Source organism: Esox lucius, chromosome 5, assembly GCF_011004845.1.
Source record: "Esox lucius isolate fEsoLuc1 chromosome 5, fEsoLuc1.pri, whole genome shotgun sequence".
NCBI classification, from domain to species: domain Eukaryota; kingdom Metazoa; phylum Chordata; class Actinopteri; order Esociformes; family Esocidae; genus Esox; species Esox lucius.
Window position 1 is genome coordinate 15,106,161 of NC_047573.1, and position 23,550 is coordinate 15,129,710.

A 23,550-nucleotide genomic window follows, 5' to 3' on the forward strand; every position below is an offset into this window, starting at 1 on the left:
TCAAATACACTCAGCTATTAGGTCAATAATCCCAATGTTTTAGGTTCATTAAGCACTTAAAAATATTTTAAAAAGTATACTGTCTATTTAACCAGTGCTGGGATATCAAATAACACAGAGTGCAGTTAATTGAATATCTCCCTCTGTTGTTCTCTGTTTCTCCAGAAGAGGTTATTGTGTACTGAATGTATTTCTTTGAATTAATGTGTTTTTTCCATCTTCTACATGCCCTGCCTGTCCTCATTCACCTGCTTTATCCAGTTCCATTAGCTAGATTATATCTGCAGACGGCGCTGCTCCAGTAGGTCAGGATACCACAGAAGAGAGTAGGAGGAAGGAGGGCCAGAGGGAGGTAGGGATGCAGAGAAGGGTGGGTAGAGAGTATGTTGAATAAAAATGTGTGGTACCCCCTTTTTTCCTCGTCTCTCTCCTACTCCCCCTCTCTCGTCTTCCTTCCTCTCCTCCACAAATTCTCCTCTCCAATCTTAGATTCACTTTAATCCAGATGTTCATCTGCATAGCTGCAGGTATGTTGTGTGTGATTATGTTCGTAGCACTCTTATCTCAAAGGTCTTTGATAGCAGTGAGGAAGTTAGATAGTGTGTGTGTGTGTGGGGGGTGGAGGGTGGGATGGAGGGAAAGTGGGAGAAAGGGAAACTCAGTCTCATCTTTTTCCCAGTGCTGCAGCCAGCCTGTCAGCCATTCCCAGAGAGCAGAACGATAACAGTAAGTGAAAAAAGATGATATCAGGAGCGACATCGCTGGCTGATCCGATATCCTGCATAATGACAGATGAGGGGAGGTGGGAGGGAGGACAGAGAAAACACAGGGCTTTTCTGAGCAGTAGGAAGACATTCTCCTTAAACAGCAATTTTAATGCATTAACTAGAATCTAATCCTTCATCAGTAGTTAAAAGAGAACTGTGATTTTTTATTTTTTTTCTCCAATCAGTGAAATTAAGCAGAGTAAATCAAGGGTGCATTTTTGTGTGTATGTATTTTATGCCAGTTTCTCTGATACGTGAATAGTGTTTATTTGGTAACTTTGAATGTTCAAACAAACAATAATTACTTTAATTAAGTCTCTTTTATAAAGTAATTGCATATCTATGATGAGGCGTGCTCTGTATTTGACTGTTGAAGGGGCATCTGTTGTAAGCTGCCCCTTCAACTAACAAAAGTTGTGTCTCTCTCTGAGTGACAGAGAGAGACCAAAGAGAGTGAAGAAATGGGGAGTCATACAGAGAGAGCGAAGAAGAGAGAAACCTGTGAATAGAGTGAGAAAGATAGAGATCTGAAGTGAGAAAGACAGAGACCTAGAGAAAGAGAGCAATAGAGAGGACAGAAATCTCCGGGCTTCTACCCTCCCGACCTCTGTCCCCTTCTGCTTTATTGACTAGCCAAGTGCCACACAAAGACAGAATGAGAAAGGAAGAGAGGGAAGAAAGAGAGCGGTGGAAGAGAGAGCATACGAGAGAGTGAGAGGCTGAACAACAGTAAAAAGGACAGGGTAATAGCAAATTAGAGGGGCAGGACTTTCAGTCATTAATTGCTCTGTCTGTCTTTTTAGAATGACTATGAATCACATTGCTTTGTTAGTGCAGGTAAGTCAATGGAAACAAGGAGAAACACACTCACTGCTCCTGGTAGTGTCACTGTTGTTTATTTTTTGGGGTCGAATCGGCTTCCTTGGCCTTCATCACAGCTCTGATGTCTTCTTTGTTAGCATTCAGTTACCTTGGACCTGCAACAGGTCAGGATGTGAGTCTACCTATAGGAATTCAGAAATTCAGTGAAACCATGCTGATGTTACCTTTAGGGCAAGCTACTGGGCATGGTAAAACAGTCTCCACCTTCCCTCTGTCTCTCACTTATTCTCTACATGTTATAGGGATATGTGTTAGTGTGTGCTCTCTGCTAGGCCACTGTTCACACTGTTTGTGTGTGTATGTGTGTGTGTGTGTGTGTGTGTGTCAGCGCACAGATGGGTTCTGGGAAGATTTGTATGTTTGTGTGCAGTCCTTTATGTGCAAGTCTGCTCTTCAATACACACACCTGATAAGAGAGAACAAGGCGAGTGGTTGGCTGGCACCACGCCAAGAGGAGGATAAGTGTGTGTTTGTGTGTGTGTGTTTGGATACATTTCCGAATTTGTGTGTAATCTTTGTGAATTTGACCCACTGTGCGTGATCGTTCCCAGAATGTGTTTTTGTATATGTGATTTTGTTTTTTCAACGTGTTACATAACCTGTGTGTATGGTGCGTATCTGTTTTGCATTAGTTCCGTGTGGATGATTGTGTGTGTGTGTGTGTGTGTGTATGTGTGAGTGCGTTCGTGTTTGAGAGTGTTAGGATTTGTAGATTCTACTCATGCAAAATGACCCTAAAGGTTGGGACGTCCCCCTTCCCTCCACCCCATCTTCTTCTCTCCATGTCTTCTTCCCCGAGCAGCCTTGGCACCCCCATGGCTCACACCACACAATAACACTTCCTCTCTCCTCTCCATCAATTCTTCACAATTTTCTTCAGAGAAGAAACATTCTATTCTACACTGCAGCAGCCACATCTGGTTCTTATGAAAAAAGTTTTGAGACCATGCTTAGACAATGCTAAAACAATGTTAAGGCTAGCTTAGCTTCAGGGGACTGTGTAGACTATTTTTACTTAAATCCGTGGCCCCCGATTTCATATGATATGTCACGTTACGTTTGATTACATTACAATGTGCTACCAAAACGTATAATTCATTTCAAATTGGCCAAAATTTAACATATCCTACGAACGCTATTACCACATGTAATATGTTACGAACTCTATTAAAACATATAATGTGATACGAATGCCAGATACAAACGTATCATATTTTATGAACGGTACGAAAACGTATCATTCATTACGAATTTGCACAAAACAAACAAGCCGTGTTTCAAACCAGCAACATTCAGGCCTGAAGGCAGGGGCCCTGCCCACTGCTCCACACAGGGTTTATGGATATCCGGGGACGAGTAATGGCCTTACCAAGGTCGCTACATTGTGGAATAAAATGCATTTTAACATTTACCGTTAGCTATCATAGCACTTGCGTTAAGGTTAGGGTAACTGTGTGGTAAGGTTAGAAAACGAAAGTCCCCTGAGACCAGGTTGAAATATCCTACCACATTGCCCATAGAAAGTACAGATTCAACTTCCCTCACAATATTCAAAGCTAACCTAAAGCCCGCAACCAGTAGCCTATTGCCCAAATTCATTCATTGCATGTTTCACTGTTGTCCTGTCTTTACCATTGTTTCTTTGCTTGTTTCTTTGCCTGTATTGGCATCCTATAGAAGCAGAAGTTTATTTTGGACATTATCAAGATGACACTCTTCATTTCTTAATTCCACCTCCACATTTACTGGATTTACTGCATTTTCACATCCCGACAGGATCTAGTTCTATGACAAAACATTTGTCCAGACCACCCAAATTAGCACAAGGTCTGCACAAAACGTGTTGGGTTAATGGGCTCAGTCCACCAATCATCTCCCACTAGGCCTTCCCAATGTATTGTGCACCAAAGCACCAAAGCACCAATCGCTACATTGTAAAGTTGCTACGGTACAGCTGAATATAATGACTTCATATCGCTGACTCAAGGCAGAACAACGCAGTTAATGTTTCATTAAAACATGTTAATTGTGATTTAAAAAAAAATCACACTACAGCAGCAAATAATATGGAATAGGATTATGAAGTAGCTGACAAAGGCTGGATCCGATATAATGGACTAGTGTTTGTTTACACTATCAAACATCAGAAAATGCCTCTTTACTTGGGGCCGTGTGTCACAGAATTTCAGCGCTAAATTTGAAATGTGACTTCACTCAGTAAGGTCGCACCGTAACGCCTCTCCACTTCATACACTTGACGTGGCGGAGGATCAAACACTCATCAGTACCTCCCGCTTTCTTCATGTACAGCAGTGAATGGGAGTCCCCTCAGACAAGTAAACGGTAATACAGACAGACACAAATACAACACGCACGCACAAAGTCGCTGTTTGGTCCCTCTCTCTCTCGATGAATGATTGACTGACAAATGTGCGGGACACACACACAGGCATACGCGGGACACACACACAGGCATACGCACCTACATGTGTTGTGAGTTTGTGCGAAAGCAGGCCTGGATTTAGTGAGAGGAGGGAATTCCTTCATCTGCGTGTCTCCAAGACACACATGGACAGCAGCTGTTACGCACGCGGAACAGAGACGGAGAAACAGCACGAGATCCGAGAGAGATCAGAGAGGGTGAGAGAGCGAGAGAGACGGAGATCAGACGAAGAGAGAGAGAGAAATTGGGGAACGAGGGGCCAGTGAAGAAATGCGGACCAGAATAGTCCTCCTCCCACGTGCATGATATAAAATGCCATTACTTTCTGTGTGACGCCATGTCACCCTGGTATTACTGCTAACAGAGAATGTCTGCAATGAGGAGAGACATTCTATACACCTGAACTAGGAGAGGTAGGAGAAAGAGAGATAGGGTGTGTGTGTGTGTGTGTGTGTGTGTGTGTGTGTGTGTGTGTGAGAGAGAGTAAGAGTGTTTGTGTGTGTGTATGCGCATGTGTGTGTGTGTGTGTGTGTGTGTGAGAGAGAGAGTGGAGAATGAGCGGAATGGTGCACTTGAGTTGACATCTCCCACTTTCTCTCTCTTCTCGCTGTTCAACCCCCTCTATTCCACTGCAATGCTTCTGGGATCTCACACACCCACGCACACACTCACTGCAGTGGATCAGAAAAGCCTTTTCTATCTGAAGGTTAAGAACAGCCATGATCTTAGTCTGTCTTTATCTTACAGCCTGATGTCAATGACCACTGATTCAGACGACTATTGATGTCTGTCGGCAGAAAGATCAACAGTGGCGTACACCCACTTGTCCCCTGGGGGAACGTGTGTTGTTTACATCTCTGTGTGTGTCTTCATATGTGTATCTATGTGTGTATTCATCTTTGTGTGTATATTTGTGTGTGTGTGTGTGTCTGCACGCATGTTTGTGTGTGTGTGCATGCAGCTCTTAATCAGTTCAATACAGTTCAAGTTGCAAGAAAGAAAGTATTTGCCAAGACTCACTCTTTCCAACCAGACAGACACAGCAACATGTTGAGGAAATTGACAAGCACGAAATGAGACAAGTATATTAATTACCCAGAGCGAGAATATGTTTTGCATTTACTGTGTGATTGAATGCGTTTTAATGCCACACCAGTAGAAATCCACTGTTTTGACCCTGGCGATGTCCAGAGTTAACCTATGATGTTTTACAATGATTTACGTCTATAGGTCATCGTTTTCAATCATTTTACCCTAAGTATGATATATCTGGCATTCAAGTGGGAACTCCAGAAGTGATTTCTCAGGGTAGAATGTTTTGCTATTAAAATATGTGCACATTTATTTCAGCCTAATGTTTGCTTCCGAGCTGGTTTTATTTGAAAGATACTACCCCCAAGTATGGCAACCATGTTTATTAATCAGAAACACCTGCTTTCTCATCGCAGGTCACAACTGACAGACAAACATCTATTCAATTCTTTTTACTTATTTTAATCTGTACTTCTTATGGTGACATAAGAAGTACTCCTAGTTTCAGGGCAATAATACACTTCAGGGGAGGTGCATTATACTGTGATTCAGTGAATGCATTCAGTAGTATTCTAATGTTTGAAGGCTGTCATTGTTAAATGTTCCCTGGCTCTGAGAGTGTCAGGTGATGTTGCCAGCTGTTGCCTGTGTTCCATGTGATCCAGAGTTGTACTGCAAGAACGCATTTTAATCAGGAAACCAAAAACTAAAAAACAAAAGCATTTCTCCTCTTTAGGATGTCGGTCACCCGGACCTCATGGAAAGTACCAACAACATTTTGAATAAATGTCTGTTTCTTTTTCTGATTAATTGAATGAACTTTTGTTGACTTTAATGTTCTACCATTGAGTTAAGTGGTCTATCTATAAGTTGTATGTTTTTTTTAATGAATAATGTATTGTCATTCAATCAATTTTGTATGTATGTATTCGGAATTAAGGCACTTTGGGGGTGGGCTAGCCTTCCGGTCCAAAAACTCTGTTTCTTGTGCCTGTTTCAACTTTTAGCTTTGCGTGGCATGGGGGAAAAGATATGTAATGTTAGAAAACTGATAGAAAAGGCTCTTACACAGATTAAACTATTACATTAGATAGGATTTACCTTGGTCCCTCTCTTTTATGTGACAAAGTTTCAAACTCCAATGGCCAAAGTGCTCTATCCTGCACTGGTCTGGAGTCCTCTCAAATGAGCTCGGGACTACATAAGAAATTGAGAAAGGGTAGTCAATCCCCTATAAGGTGTACTACCAACTTTCTGTTCCACCTGAACATTCATTGCCCCCACCTGGTGTCCCAGGTCTTAATTGGTCCCTGACTCAATCGGAAGAATGGGAAAAAACTGACTTAATGTTAATTTTTGTATTTGAATGCTACAAAATAATTTGTGCAGTTTCTAGGGAGCCGTTCATCACCGTTTAATTGTGATCTATAACATGTCAGTAAGACTGTCTGTGTTTTTCTTTATGTTCCAGGATGCTGGAGTACTCTGTTAACCTGCAGAATGTGAGTTTCACGGCGGTGAGGACAGTTCGAGTTCTTAGACCCCTGCGAGCCATCAACAGAGTACCTAGTGAGTAACCGGCCCTTTCCTCCTCCCCTGAACAGAGGTCACTTCAGGGTTATTGGCTGACATTGTTCTCTCTGTCTTTGATGAAGGTAAATGCCCTGGCTCTGATTCCCCTCTTGTTTTCATGTGCTTGTTTTCCACATTCCTGTGTCCTCTCTTTCAGCCTTTCTCTCTGTCTGTTCATCATTATTTATTTGTTTGGAAACTGGGTGCTTAAATTTGCGGTCTTGATGGCTGGCAATGTGATTGTGCAAAGTGGAGTGTGATTGTGTGGAAGTAGTCAATCATATGCCCCATATCAAATCATTTTAGTGGTGGTTGGAGGGGTGGTTTGAGAGTATAAGGATGTCTCATTGATTCTAGTGTATGAGGATGTCTGATTGAGGATGTCTCATTGAGGATGTCTCATTGAGGATGTCTCATTGAGGATGTCTCATTGATTCTAGAGTATGAGGTTGTCTCATTGAGGATGTCTCACTGATTCTAGTGTATGAGGTTGTTTCATTTAGGATGTCCCATTCATTTTAGAGTATGAGGATGTCTCATTGAGGATGTCTCATTGAGGACGTCTCATTGATTCTAGAGTATGAGGTTGTCTCATTGAGGATGGCTTATTCAGGATGTCTCATTGATTGTAGAGTATGAGGTTGTCTCATTGGGGATGTCTCACTGATTCTAGAGTATGAAGATGCCTCATTGAGGATGTCTCATTGAGGACGTCTCATTGATTCTAGAGTATGAGGTTGTCTCATTGAGGCTTCCTTATTCAGGATGTCTCATTGATTCTAGAGTATGATGATGTTTCATTGAGGATGTTTCATTGAGGATGTCTCATTGAGGATATCTCATTGATTCTAGAGTATGAGGTTGTCTCATTTAGGATGTCTCATTGATTCTAGAGTATGAGGTTGATTCATTGAGAATGTCTCATTGGGGATGTCTCATTTAGGATGTCTCATTGATTCTAGAGTATGAGGTTGTCTCATTGAGTATGTCTCATTGCTTCTGGAGTATGAGGATGTCTCAATCCTCTCCCTCTTCATTTCCTCTGCTCTCTGTCTGCCCTCTCGATTCAGTTATATTCAAAGGGGATACACTGGCATGAAAACGTGTTTACCCTGCCAACGCAAGTAGACCATAAAGAAAACAGAATTAAAATAAATTACAAAATAAGTCAAGATTTTAAGTGAACATTACTTCCTCTCCTCATCTCTCTGTCTTCATACAGCCCTTCTCTCTACCGTTCTACCACCCAAAGTATCTGAGGGCTCTCAGAGGCCTCTTAGTCCTCACCAATTTGATGTCTATCAAAGTGGTTCTGTCCTGCATTAATGTATGCTGCTCTAACACACCACCCTCATCTACTTCCCATTCCGCCCACTCATTCTCAGGCCTCCCCTGTTATACCTGCTGCTCAAAGACCCAGCCTCTTTGGTCGGGAGGCGTGATCATGTTTTTCCTCTTCCTCTCCCTGCTATGTAAATATAATTGTGGGCCTGGGAACTGTTCATTTGTCAGTGCACTCAATCTTCCTTCACAACCTTCCCACTCCAGTCAAATATTTCATTTGGTGAAGCAATGAGATGTAGCAATGAATGTATCCATTTTCTGGGACACTGTGTCCACTGGGGACAGCAAAGATGTCTTCAAAATGATCTTGGATGGCACTATGGCATTGCTTATGACTTATCTTCTTAATATGATCTTTTGGCTGAAATATAAAAAGAAATGTATAGCTCTCTACTATAATACACTAAAGCCGTTTTCTTTCCCTCACTTTTGTTTCACTGCCCCTCGGCTACCCATCTCTTACCATAATCATGGATCCATTATCATTATTTTCTTGTCAACTTTAAACACTTAGTGTCAATGAGTCAATTTTCTCAAATGAATCAGACCACTAGGTTCACCCTGTCTACTCAGAAAAACAGACAGATATACCCACAAATATGTACACACACACACTCACTCACACACACACACACACACACACACAGACAGCCTGCCAGTGCTCTTAATGAACCCTCTCCCATGTCCAGTTAGGGTAGTTTGATGGATGTTTGAACATGGCAGGCCTGTCGTAGAGATGACAGATACATTCCCTCAGCTTCAGACAACAGCCACTGCTGACACCAGTGGAGTCTCCCAGTTCAAAATGCATCGACATCTAGGCTCACATCCTGTACCTACGCCAGGGGGATGTTAGAGGGATGTCATTGGCAGATTTGGCACGTGAGGACAGAAACACACACTTGCACACATATGACAGTATCTGTTGTGACTTTTAATTTGTGAGTCATGTCACTCTCTCCACAGTACCTCTGTAAGTGCTGTGTCCCTCACAAGAGAAAGACAGCTAAAGGTTCATTAGAAACCTGACCAGTCAGTGAGTGTATGTGTGTATGTGTTGGGGGGGGGGGGGGTGAGAGTGTGACAGTGAGTGAGCGTGTGTGAAAAAGACATTGAGAGGTTATTTCTGCTGTAACTCTGGCGGTAATTTAAATTAATGTCAAATTCTAGGCAACGAGCGTGCACCAGAGTGATCAAGAGAGTGGTGGGTGATCAAAAGAGTAGAGGGTGATGGAGAGGACAGAGTAGAAGGACAGTCATCAGGAGGAAACAGAGAAGTAAGGAGAGAGTAATCAATAGGAGAGGGAGAGAGGGGAGGGCATTAGAGGACACCATACATAACGCTACATGTCAAGAAGGGAGCTTCCCCTAAAAATAAACTTGTTAACACTTTCCAATAAGGGAACATGAACTACCATTAACGAATTAACAGTAGTTAACATGAATCAATAATGAACAAAGACATAAACAAGTGATTAATAATGATAACCCCTACTTTATTACTGATTTACAAATGCATTAACTAACCGTGTGTACTCTCATTTGTTCTTGTTGACACAGGACATAAACTCATGTCGTTTTTTTGCAGGGAGACACAGTTCGAAATGTTATTTGTTAATGTCGATACAGGACATTCATTCATGTAGTTGTTTCCATGAACAATTGGCTAAGTAATATAATCTAGGTACCTACGCCAGGGGGATGTTAGAGGGATGTCATTGGCAGATTTGGCACATGAGGACAGAAACGCACACACATGACAGTATCTGTTGTGACTTTTAATCACATTTTTGAAACCATTATTAAGGTAAGCTAGATAATGATAGTTTAACATTATTTATTTATATTAACTAATGGTGAGGTATCAGTTCTAAATGTTTTATATCCTCCAATGGGTCATTCATTTGTCATTGTTATGGTAGGATTATTCATCACTTCACTTAAGGGGACACAAAACAATTATCTAATAATTAGGTATCCTTTATTAATGCTTTATTCCAGCTCAATGATTACTCAGTGGGCCAAAAGAGTATGAACTAATGTTTGGGTTATAGTTAGAATACTAGTGATAGTACATTATCCTCTCTTCAAGAATGACAGGATTAACTGCCAGTGTAAAAACATTGGACACATGCACATGAAGAAAGAGATGACTCATGTCTTTTAAATGGAAGTGGAAACAGGCAAGTCATATGCAAGAAATAAACATAAATCAATCAGTTTTCAATCAAATTTATTTTTGTCATTCCATTTTTACATCAGAGGTTTTCACAAAGTGCTTATACTCTACAGCAGTAATTTTGGACCTATGTGCAAAATACCTTCATGTTCAGCTTGTGTAGTAAAATCTAGTAAAGGGATGAGACAATTGCAAATAACCTTCACGTTAACACAAACAGGACATGGCTGAGCAAGCTAACGAAATGATAACTGAACCTAAAAACATTTAAACAGCTAATTGGAACTAGCTAATTGCTAAAGACATATAATGCGACTGAGTTTCTTTATAAGGGAAGCTTGCTAAAAGTCATTATGTGATTGAAATTCTGATTCTGAACACTTTCTGATAAGGGCACATGAACTACTATTAATGAATACAGTAGTTAACATGGATGAATGATGAACAAAGGCATGAACAAATGATTAATAATGATAACCCTTACTTTATTAATGTTTCTTTCTGCTCATACTGTATATCCTTTTTTCAAGGTCGGTAAAGAACATAAGTACACTTAATTTCGACACAGTTTGATAAGTTGCCTGTTAGAGTGTATGTAGTGGGCTGAAAAATTAGCGTAATTGTATAACTATGAACTAGACAGAAAACCCAAGTTGAATATAAAATGCCATGAAGGTGGTGCATTCCTTTGAAAAAAACTAATTTGTTACTGCGCTGTTCTGTACTTCCTGAAAATTTTTATTTTCCAAAACAATCCTCCTCACAATATCCCTATGATTAATGTCATTGAATTTTGTAACTGCATTGTTTAGGAACATTGCAATTGTTGCACTGCACTCTAAGGGTTAAGTAAGCTTTCCTTATCAAGTCAGTCACGTGACGTCTTTAAGCAAGCTCCATCCCAGCCAGAGCATCATGATTGATAGGCATGCACTCCAACCTAAGCCTGTGAGTCAATAAGTGATTATCACAGACAGATACTGGCCACTGCTCCAGTGATCCCATCTTTACAGTCTTTGTATAGGCCTTTAACAGCAACTCACACCCCTCACTGTTATCAAATTGCACACGCACACACCAGAACACATTGATGTAGGCTTGCACAAATGTTGCCAGGGGATAAGCAAAGACACACACCCCTAACCCCCCACACAGTCTCACATTGTTATCGACTTAGCATTAGTAAGATTGAGCATTTCATCATGTTCTCGTCATGCCTTGTTGGGCTGTGTGCTGAAGTTGTGTTGTTTTGTACTTTCCTCTCCTTGTTTTTGCTTGTTGTTCCTTTCTTGTTTTGTTTGTGTACTCAGCCTTAGATAAACATGATTATGTTAAACCCGTTCTAAGGATGTTCTAGTAGCTATTATTTTCTGCAAAAATAGGAAGGTTAGTGGGGTTTTAGAGTGGGCAATTGCTGTTTATATACTTTCAAAAAGGCACTGGAGATGTGTAGGTTGCAGAAGCTTTAGAGATGACTAAGTCACCTCTTGGCTTCCGGATATATCTTTGTAGAGTCTGGAAAATGCTTGAATGACCAAGAGGACAAAGGCCATCCCTGGGGCTTGTGCATTTCTGTAATACAGCTTGAACAAGTAACCTTTTGAGCTGGACAAATATCCCATTTTGAAGTAGGGTGTTTGTTTTGAATGTGATTTTGGATGATGACAATTAGAACTGTCATGCAAATTGTATTGGTTCAGCTGGGTTAATATCTGGTTTCAGAGGGAACACTGTACTATAACTCCCAAAGTAAGGACCTGTTATAATGGGGTGGTGATATTGGTGAAGGTGGTGGTCATTTACTGGATGAGGTCATCCTCTTGTTAGTGTCCCCCCTCAGGTGAATGCATTCTCTCAATTGCCCTGGGCTTTCCTCATAATGTTGCAATGAGGTATCACAAATTCACTTGCTTGTCAGACAGTTCATCTTACTTCAGAATCCAACATTTTTCAGAAGGGAAACAACTGTCTTTCTAATATTAAGGTTATATTTTCTCTAGTTCATTAACTAAGGAGCTTGTTTCATTGTGTGCGACATTCAGTTGTGTTTTTCTCCCCATATTTGTTTATTTGGTTTTCCAAGTTTGTGAACAGAGCACACCGGTTTTTCTGCATGCTGAAACAGTCTTAAGTACAATAATTAGATTAGATTGAACTTAATTGTCATTGAACAGTATGAGTACATTACAACAAAATGCAGTTGTATCTAACCAGAAGTACAAATAGAAGAGGGCAGGAAATGTACAAGTATTAAGTAAAGTGTATGTTACAAGGGGAATGTATAGATGTACAATGAAGGCAAATACAGTGCAAAATGGACATTTTAAATGAGCAGTGAAGGCAAATAGGGGAAGGCAGAACATTTACAAATGTACAAGTATTAAGTATAATATGTGCAAGAGGGAATGATTAGTTGTGGCAAAATCTGACTGTGCAATTGAGCCAAGTTGGAGTTAAGGTGGTCCGTGCAACTGAAATGCAGGGATAGCGGCAATGAGGTTCCAGAGGTAGACAAGTTGTACAAGGGAGTAGTGCAAAAAGGTCCCTGAGAGGCGGTACTAAGTGGTGGGTGGGTGGGTCTGGTTAGAGATTGGATGGGTCACAGAGTTCAGCAGGGTTACAGGAGATGGGAAGAAACTCTTCCTGAAGCCTGCTGGTGCGGGAACAAAGAGACATTGTCAAGGAGATCAAGAAATTTGAAGTGCAACAAAATAGCACATAACAATATTCATAAATGGAAAACATTAAAAAATCAAACAACAGGAAAAAAACTATTATTATTAATAATAATAATAATAAAACAAAAACTAGTCAAAGTTAGGATATGCAATATCCTAAGACATATGTAGTCAGTGGGACATGTATCATAACACCTCTGCAGTGAGCTGTACATACATGAGAATAAACCATAACATATGGAATCAGTCAGGAGTTATGGAGAGGACCACTTCCTTAGCATATGTGAAAAAAGGCCACCATGTCTTGTCACATTATACAAGTGGAAGACATCTTTTGTCCAGGAGCAGTGAGAGAGAGATGCAACACATTTCCATCTAAGAGGAATTAAGCATCTGGCCAAAACGAGAGGCAATGTCAGCTTTATATTTTGGGAGTTGTAGAGTGGGGGAAGGGTGACCAAATAGTGTTGTGAGAGCCGTAGGTTCTAGTGGAGTTTTAGTGGTTTGGGATGGAGTGTTGAAGAGTTCACACCAAAATGTATGCAAGCGGGGACATGACCAACGTGGATATGAGTAGCAGGAGCCTGCTTACCCCTGACACGAGTGGGATCGACATCTGTGTAGATCATTGGAGAGCCTGACCTTAGTTAAATGCGAACGGTGAAGGCTTTTACACTGAATAAAGCGGTGCCTAGCACAAATGGATGAAGAGTGGACCTGACCCAGAACTATATCCCAAGTCTCCTTCCCACAGGGTTTTAGTATTATTCAGCGAAGATGGACATAATGAACGGACGCGGGAATACAAGATCAATATCATACCCTTCCCAGTAGGCAAAGGAGTCCGAAAGGTTTAGGGTTAGGGTCAATGGCCTTCATTCATGAAATGTGTGTACTATAAATTAGATCTGAAAATGATCGTATGGTCATTTCACCGACAGAGGTGGTATTCATCAATATTATCTATTATCTTTGTCGTATCCTTACGATCAAACTCACGTCTGGTCGGAGAACGTGTAAATTAACGTCAGAAAATAAGATAATCCTTGATTCGCAATAAGACCATCATTTTCATGAAAAACAACAATAGAAACAGCCTCAGTAACCACAACTACAATTATAATAATAATAGGTAATATAAAATAAGAATGATGAGGAATATAACACATACAAATGTACCACAATATGAAACCTAATAGATTTCTTTCACTTTATTCTGCATTTTCTATCTGTTATGTAATGTATTTGTAAGGTTTGAATTGCCTTTGTGTGTGCAATGCGCTAGACCAATGAACTTGCTTTGCCGTGTTTTTCCTTAGTCACTCAGGTCTATAGTATCAACATACTTGGAGATCATTAATGGTTGTTATAATTTCGGTGGCTGGCATCCTGATTAGTTAACAGGTCTTAAACTGATTAGTGAGGATAAACAAACTAATGGTTGTGCATGGAGCAGTTACTCTAATAATGGCAGAGCCTTGCTCTTCCAAAGGACCTCTGCACTGAGATGAGACACGAAAGAGTGTTCCATAACTGTGCTGATCTTGTCATGGAGAATGGCAAATGGTTAATTAGCCATTTTAGGCTGTAATTTATGCTGAAAGCTACCAATTAATCGGTTGATGATCGCCACACCCGCATAAATTACGTCATACAGTATGTAAATAAGGGCAGGTGCAGACGGTTCTTGTGTCCAAGGCTTTATCCGTGAAAAAGACAAATTTAGATTAAGGACAAAATTGTGGGTCCTAGAGGAAAGTACCTTATCAATTACAGAAGGACAAAAAACTGGGTTAGACGCAGTTGGGGCTAAGGAGGAGGGTGCCTGCAAACCAAAATGGTGCCTGAATTGTTTCCAGATCTTCAGTCGTCTTAACTAAAACATTTTTAGATTGAGGAGGTGGAGGAATGTTGATGGGTGCATGAATAAGGGCCGGTAATGAGGCTGGATTACAGGAGGCGGTCTCCACACACATCCATGTGGGAGGGGAAGGTGACCTAAACAGATCCAATACTGCAGCACTCGAAGTTTAGCAGCCCAGTAGTGAAACCTAAAATTTGGCACAGCCAACCACCCGAGAGATTTTGGCCTTGTCAGTAAAGCCTTAGGACTTACTTATTCCAAATAAACTCTGACGTTAACATGTCAATTTTGCTGAAAAAAGATTGGGACAGAAATAGTGGCAGACATTAAAAAAGGTAGGGACAGTTTCTGGAGGATGTTCATATTCACAGAATGTACTCGTGCTACAATTGATAAAGGTAACTATGACCAATGCTCAAAATCCACACGTGTTAGCGCCAATAAAAGGATGAAGATGTCATTAAATGTAATCTGCATACCCAGGTATGCAAAGCTATGTTGGGTGATCTTGAAAGGGAGATTATGCAGAGGGTAATTACGGGCGGCTACATTTAAACAAAATAACTCTTATCTAATTTATGATTCTAACATGATATACGAGCAAACAAACTAAATATGTTGAGCGGCTGGTACGGACACCGAAAGATTGGATACATATAGAGAAGGTCATCCGCATAAAGAGAAACCTTCTGTGCCTCTAAAGTCGTTCAGGTGGAAGGGCTATAAACCCCATTGAATACACATCTCAGATTAAAGAAAGAGTGCCTATCACGGATAAACCCTCCGTGGTCTGGAGAAATAATGGAATGTAAAGCAGTCTCTAAACGCATAGCTAAGAGCTTAGAAAAGAGTTTCATATCAACACAAAGCAAACTTATAGCATAGTAGCTTGCACAGGACGAAGAGTCTTCATTCTTTTCAAAATCAACCAAATCGAGGCCTGGGTAGCTGTTAGAGGTAAGCTAAGGGAGTGAAACAATTTGTTTATCGATCAGAATAAGTGCTAATTTGTCAAATTAGTAAAATTTCACTGGGAATCCCTCCAGCCCTATGACATTTGGGGTCTTGTTAGTATCCACAAATAAGTCAATTTGTTGTGATATGAAATTAGCAAAGTCATAATTTGATAATGAATGGAAACTAAGACGCCAAGGAGGACTTGTGTTATCACAGTCCTTAAGTGCAACTCCAACATGACCAGTACATAGTCTGATAGAACAGTAGCATTATATGAACAGGAGTGCCCTGAAGGAAGCAACCTGCTGTCTAAGAGAAAATATCCAATGCGAGTGAAGGTGTGGTGGACTGGAGTATTCACTCTGAGATGAGGTCTGAAATGGGAAAACTCCTCCATCAAGCATGTAATCATTTTGGCAGAACTTGAAGCAGTTAAAATGGCAACACCTGTAGACTTGCCTTAAAAAGATGAGTAATGCACCTGACCAACCCATCTTCTCTGCAACCTAACATGATCAGATACCTTTAAATTAGTTTCTTGAAGTCTTTTAATGTCTCAATATGTTCATTCAAGCCCATATGTGACCATTTTCAAGTGCCTGGTTGATTTGAAGCAGATGTTGGCCCTCAATACAGCAGTCCACACTACACACCCCCACAAGGTCAAGTCAACCCTCAGCAAGAGGAAAAGCATTCTACTATCTGACCCTCCTGTGATATATAACAAATTAGAAAAGTAAAATGATCAATGTGTTAGAACAAGGGCAGAATCTACCACAATATAAAAATGGTGGCTTTTGCACCTGTCATATAATTTCTGCTATATCATGCTGTCCCAATAAGGCAATAAAATGCTCACATACAAAGGAGGATAAGCATGACGGTGTTCTTCCGCCCCCCTTTCCATATTTCTTCATTAGCTTCATGAGAAATGGGCAAAAATTGCTGAGAAACTCCAAAATACCTAGCTAATTGCCATTCTGGGGGGAACCCAGCACTTAATTTCCCCCTCTGAACGCAAGCCATCGACCTGCCAAAAACTAACTGAAACAACACGCTGTAAATCTTCTTGCCAATAATTCTCCTCTTCAATGCATTCCTTTTTTGTGGTGACAGTCAATGCCATGAACCTGGGTAAGTGCGAGCCAGGTCAATGTCGCATTTCAAAGTGTTTGACTTGTGTCCTGTTTCTCAAAGGGATGTGATGCATTTTTTCCAATCAGAAAGCCCTATATCAGTGAAAGCTGACTTCACCCAAACAAAAAAACATTAGGCTTCCCCAGCTGATAAGGAATAAACTATCCAATCTATCTCCACTTTTTCTCAATTTCTGTGAGACCGTAAAGTTTAATGATGCATTTACACCCTTGCTCACGTAATAAGAGTGTAATTCCTCCATTATGGCCCCCCAGTATGTAACATCAGTTATGTAATTTCAACTTCATTTTCCACAGTCTGGTCCGGTGCATTGGAAAGACCTCTTCTGTTGGCGGTACAAGTGGTCCTTTCTGTAGCTCCCTCATTAATGATGGGGTAGTCATCTTCACAAGCAGTGGTTAGAATCAAGAGCCAGAGCACCTGTTTTCTCTCCAGCTGTGTCTTTAGTGTCAGCCAGTTTGTGTGTAAAATACCTTCGAATCAAATGTGCAAATGTGGGTGTCTTATAAAACAGTAAAATCGTTTTTGACCATCTTCAGTTGTGTTATTTATTTTAACCCTACTCATGTTTATATCAAGGATTTAACCCTCCTGTAGATCCAAGGTCAAACGTAATAAAGATTATGACTGATTAAGTTATGGGTGAAGGTGGACCAACATCTTTTCAACATGATCATTTGTGAACCTGGTGAGATTGTTGTGCATTCTGTTGATTTACCATTTCTTGTAACAAAAAGTATTTAGACTGCTGGATCTACTGTAAACCCTTATGAGATCCTTATTTTCACTGTTGTTAAACACATTATAATAATAAGCAAGCGAGCAAGTTTATTCATATAGCACAATTCATACATAGAAGCAATTCAATGTGCTTTACACTGAAGAAAAAAATTATATAAAAATACAATAGCGTAAAAAAAAAAACACTCAAATGAAAACATCAAATCAACATCATAGTGATAAAACATAGAATAATAAAATAGAAATAGAATAAAAACGAGCCAGAACACTGGACATATTCCCTATGTCAAGGGCTAGTTAGCAATTGTTGTGGATGAAGAGAGAGACACAGGTGTGTTCCATTTCCCTCCATCAATGAAGAGTTCAGTTCACACACAAGGATGATAGTACCAAGCCTAGCCTCAGCCAAGACAACAGGAGTGGAACAGATCTGATGTGCATTTTAGCAGATGCGCTCTCACTGCAGCCGGTTACCTGGCAGACATGTTGAAATGAAATTGCCAGTAAGGACGTGGTGAACACACACAGACAGAGGAGTAGAAAGACTGTTAGTAAACAAGACAACATTTCAGTCCGATGGAGTACATTCGTTTTGTGTGGAGGGACCGTACCCCTGGGTAACTTACACACCATGATATGCTCCAGTCAGTCCCATGTAATTCCTCAACCTTTTTATTTTGAGTAATTAAGTAAACAGTAATTAAGATTTGCTTTAAACTCTGGTTAATTGACCCGCCCTCTACATGCATCACCAGATTCAAGTTAGCTGAAGTGGTAATATCATCATCTCTAAAAGTAACCTGCGCTCCAGTGGACATCACACTCCGGTCACTACTACAGTATATATTAAAGTTCTGCACTGGGTCAGTTTTTTTTGAGCCGCACCTTGATTGCGTTGGTTGGCTACATTTGTTCCCACCCCGTAAATACAATTATATTCATACCTTCAAGTGTACATACGTCTTGTGGCTGATATCAGCGCATTCAAAACACCTCAAACTACCAGTACCTGGTATAAATCATGTGTGACTTTCTCTCACAGTTACATGGAAATGACACATCCAGAGTTTGGGGTGTCAATGACCGCCTTTAGGCACATCTCCTTCACCCACGCCCCACTCTCAACAAATCCAGGTCTATTTTACTGCAAAAATTAATAAAGATAACTGCTAATATATTACAGTGACACTAAAGAATTTCTGAAAACATACGAATATTCTGAAACATTTTAGCATAGCAATTAGCATAGCAAACATCAGAGAAACTCATTATTGCAACAGCAGAAATTATTTGCACAATGCTACTGTACTGTATGGCTTTTCATTTTTGAGGAAATGTTAGCTTAACACTATAAGGACTGAGCCCATAGCTTGTATAATGTATGTGAGAAAGCCTCTCTGCTTAATGCAATACGAACAGAGAAAACTCTTTGACAGGCTTATAGGCAGAGCTAAGAAGCACTCCTATAGCTCAGCATGCTGCAGTATATATATATATCTGCTCTGATTTGGAGTTGAATCATTAATGTGTTTGTGTGTGTCTGTGTGTGTGTGGTGTGTGTGTATGTTTGTCTTTGTGTGTTTGAATGGGTCTGTATTTTGCATTGCTTTCCATTGTTGTTAATGGCTAGAGAGAGGGCGAGAGACATTGAGCTAAAATAGAGAGATAAAAGGAGAGTGAACGGAATGAAGATAGAAAGTGCTGTACTGTGCAGAAAGTGTCCCCAGTCAGAGACTGTAATGTGGAACACCTCACCACCAACATGCTGAATCCTGCTGAATCCTGGTACCTAGAGAGTTTATTGTAATTTATTGAAGAATACATTGTAGAGCTAGCCCAGGTATCAGTCTCTGGGATACATTTAATTTTTTTGTAGTCCATGTCGTGGGCCACGAGTAAAATTCAAGATTTGGTTACAAGAATTGCAAGTGCGAATGACTATTTCAAGAATAATGCATTTTATGAAATTGGTCTTGAAATATCTATTTGATAATATCTATTTAATATCTATTTGTTTCAGTGTTGTTCCACACATTTGAAATGTTCCCTTTACCTGCAGTGCTTCAAGTAGCCTAATCACTAATTACTAGTACTTATGTGCTGTCAAATTCTACATTGTTTTAATTACAGAAAATATCTTAAGCCTGACATCTAGAACCAGTAGTAGCCCCAAACTGAATGAAAACAGTATTCACAAACAGATACACATCTTTGACAAAGTTTAAAACAAATGAACAACATGTGGGTTTTTATTAAAACAGAAAAACAGCACCCATTGATTGAACTTGCAGGAAACAAACAAAAGTGCAAAGCTGATCATAAAGGAAATCATACAAAAAATACTGATAAGGAAAAATACAATTGTCGGTAATTGTTGGAGAAAAATCCCACTCTTGTTTTACAGATAGGGCCATGTTTTCTTCCCCCCAAGAACCATTTGCAGTTTTCTATGGGAAACTCAGTTTGAAATCCCTTGTTGCACAGAGATACACATTATATTGCAAGACCTAGTAAAATACACATTATATTTCACTTAATATACTGTCTAGAATATTAAAAACATAATGCAAAATACACATCCAATTTTGATAATGTTTTTGCTGATCATAGTATTATTTTGAACAGTTAAATATTTAATTATAATGGTACTAAAGCTAATGTCAATCATGTGCTGGCTGATGTCAATACAGGATTTTGGTGAAATATTTAATTTATGATAATCTAAAAATAGGATTCAAGCTGTAATGTTTTGCTTTTACTTTTTCATTTCATCTATGAGTCTGCATTTCTTTACTCTGTATTCTCTGTGGAATGTAATAATATTGTTTAACTCTGTAGCTTGTGCATTACCGCCTCAGCTCTCTACTATGTAAGGCTTGGATTTGTGTTGTGTGTATTTGGCAGCGTAGCTTTGAAAAGCTGATGACTTCGAGAGTAGGAAGACACAATACAGCTGGATAGAACGCCAAACTGCCAACATGCCTGTTATCTATCCAGACCTGCTTCTCATTGTTGCTTACTTCTGCTCTCTCTTCCCTGATAATCCCATCTATCACTCACTCCTTACACCATCTCTACTCAGCACTGTCTTCCTATTTCCATATGTCACTCCCTACATTTTTCTCTTCCTCTTCAAATGTACGTGTCTTGCTGTCTTGTTCTGATGTCTATTTATTTTTTGTAGCCATGCCCAGGGGTGAAATATTGAACTGAAAAGCATTACTCAAGTAGAAGTACTTCTACTTAAAAACATCATAATCAAGTACTAGTAAAATCAATGGTGTAAAACAAGCAGATCCAATAAAGGTACAGAGTAAAGGTTATATACTGCTTTTAAACTAAAAATAATGACCTTGATAATTATCTTATTTCAATACATTGAAAAAGGAAGAGAGAAATGTGCAGTTGGAACTGAGAGTATTTATCAAGCATACAGTGTATAAAGTTTGTCTAAAAAAAGAATGAACACTAGAAATACCAAATGCCTACGCCAATTGGAATTTTAGTTTGTAATTACAATCAGGATACTGTGTTAGGGTTTTGAGTCTAACTGCCTTTATGGCGTGAAAGTGTAGAGATGTTTTTGACCATCATTACATTTTTATTTTGTTTATTCTCACATCACCAATTTTGAGGTCTGTTCAGTTTCAACAGGAGCTGATTTGCAAAGTAAGTCTGTGGTGGGGAGTAATGACATCCTTTTTGTCAGTCCAGAGATCCTGAATTTCAGAGTTGAGGATCATTGATCATCGATTTCTGGAGATTTTCCATCAGCAGCCACCCCATGCAGACTCTGATTTTTGGATCTTTAACTTCCTTGATGAGATTTCCAATATTCTTTGGTGATGGTAACATAATTGAGCTGTCAGAGTACTCCTCATGAGATTGCAGCGTCATGTATTGTTGAAAGGATAGTAGGACTCTCCTTGGAGTGGCAGGCCACATGGACCAGTTAACGTGAAGAGGATCTGTGTCTGCTCTGCTGGCTCTCAGTACATAACAAAATGAAATGGATGTACAGATAAAGACACTAATGTTCAGTCATAAAAGTTAATGGAATGAATTAAAGTCCTACTTCAACTCAATTTATTCCATTCATTTTACAAATCCCATTAATAAAATGTACATGAACTGTCATAACGTCCATTTGGAGATACCCATCTTAAATCCCTGTGTCATTATGAGTCATGAATAGCTTTATAAAGGCTCCATTGTAAAGTTTCACCCAGTAAATATATGCAGCTGAGGGTAGTGTGTTGTCAGCTTGGTAGTATGAGCCCTAGAAACTCAGGTTCTTTAATTTGGGGGAGAGCGGTGGATGTAAAAAAAAAAGATACTAAAAGAATGTCCTCATAAATACGTGTCCATAAAATCTTCGCCAGCCTGGCTAATTCTCTGGATAAATGTAGTTTAGGGAGAAGTATTATTTAACGAGCTCGTCTCAGTCCATAAGATGAAGCCAACATACTCTCCATCCCAATAGGTAGCTTCAGAGATATCTAAACACAGAAAACAATCCAGAGAACTAGCCAAGAAGTAAACAAATTATAAGGACATCTAGAATCAGCTACTAAATAAAACTATGAAAATATATAAAATATTATTAGCTTGATTTGCACAAAACAAACTAAACTTTGGCTTAGCACTGATCTGAGGCCGTGGAGACTCCAATCAGTTCTAAGAATAAATGGGAGGCTGAAGTCTGCGTACACCAGCATAGGCAGAGTCACAAAAACAAAATCTCAAGCCGTCAAATGCGGTCTGACACTCTTCACTCCACATAAAAGGATCAGGAGGAGCATTTGTGTCTTACATTAAGAGCTTTTGCAAGATGGGCGAAGTTGGGAACAAACCGCCTATAGTATCCCATGAACCCGAGTACCCTGATATTGGTGGAAATGAGTCAATTCTCAAGGAACTTGACCTTGTCCATGTCAACATCAAATTATATTACATGGCCCAGGAACTTACATAATGAAAATGTATCTCTTGCTGTGTTTCATCATTAGTCTTTGATGTTTCAAGCGATTGAACATGAGTTCCAGCTTTTCGCAATGACTCTTGAAATCCTTTGAAAACACTCCTAAGTATAAAAGCAGGGTGTCAAAGGCGAGGTCACCCAAAGTTACCTCGGTACGATGCTGGAAAGTGGCCTGCATGTTACATAACCCAAACGACATCCGCGTCCATTCAAACAGGCCAACTGGTCTGGTGACTGCAGCCTTCTCTTGATCTTGCTCACTGACCGCGAGCATTTCCGAGTGCATCGAGTGACTCCTCCACTCGCAGCAGTGGTTAGGCGTTCTTGCGGATCACATTGTTTAATTGTCTGAAGTCGCAACCAAAGCGTACCGTATGCTCTTGTCCTTCTTTATGGCTTCTTGTCCTTATTTATCACAACTCCCGACGCCCACGGGCTACGATTCTCTTTGAGGACACTGTGCCACCAGGTGGAATTCCTGAAACAATTGTGGCAGGACCCCCTGTGTCTCTGTTTGATAGGGTGTGCAAGTCCACTCTGAATGTTATGAGTAACCATAGTTCTATAATCATAGTCGCTGTTGTTTTTAGAGAACACTTTTTTGTTTTCCTCTAGTAACTGATTAAGAACCTCCACCTGAGCTGAAGTGAATCCCTCGAGATTCGCTTGAACAGGAGCAGCCAGAGGTAACATTTCCTCTAAGGGGTCCTAATGTCATCGCTAATGGTCACAGCCTTAAAGTGCAACACTTCTTCCTCCTCCTCAAATGCTACCAGCTCTTTGGGCAACACGTCTCGTGGTTGACAAAGCTCTGCACCACACAGGGGAAGTAGCTGGATTGTATATTCACTTGAGTTTTGAAGCCTCACTGGTACTTTCATATTCGTATCAGCTAAGGCATTGTCCCTGTCCTGGTCAAACAGGGATAGTATCTGCTTGTTTACCTGGCACC

At 40.1% G+C, this 23,550-nt stretch overlaps 1 protein-coding gene across 10 annotated transcripts in view; it reads left to right on the forward strand.

Annotated features, from left to right (window-relative positions):
- cacna1g (calcium channel, voltage-dependent, T type, alpha 1G subunit) overlaps nucleotides 1–23,550 on the forward strand; it is a 156,805-nt gene that overhangs the window by 16,783 nt on the left and 116,472 nt on the right. For all 10 annotated transcript variants that reach the window (XM_029119829.2, XM_029119834.2, XM_029119825.2 and 7 more), the window contains exon 3: nucleotides 6,596–6,693. In XM_029119829.2, coding sequence (XP_028975662.2) covers nucleotides 6,596–6,693 — 98 coding nt within the window. The remainder of the gene's footprint in view (nucleotides 1–6,595; nucleotides 6,694–23,550) is intronic.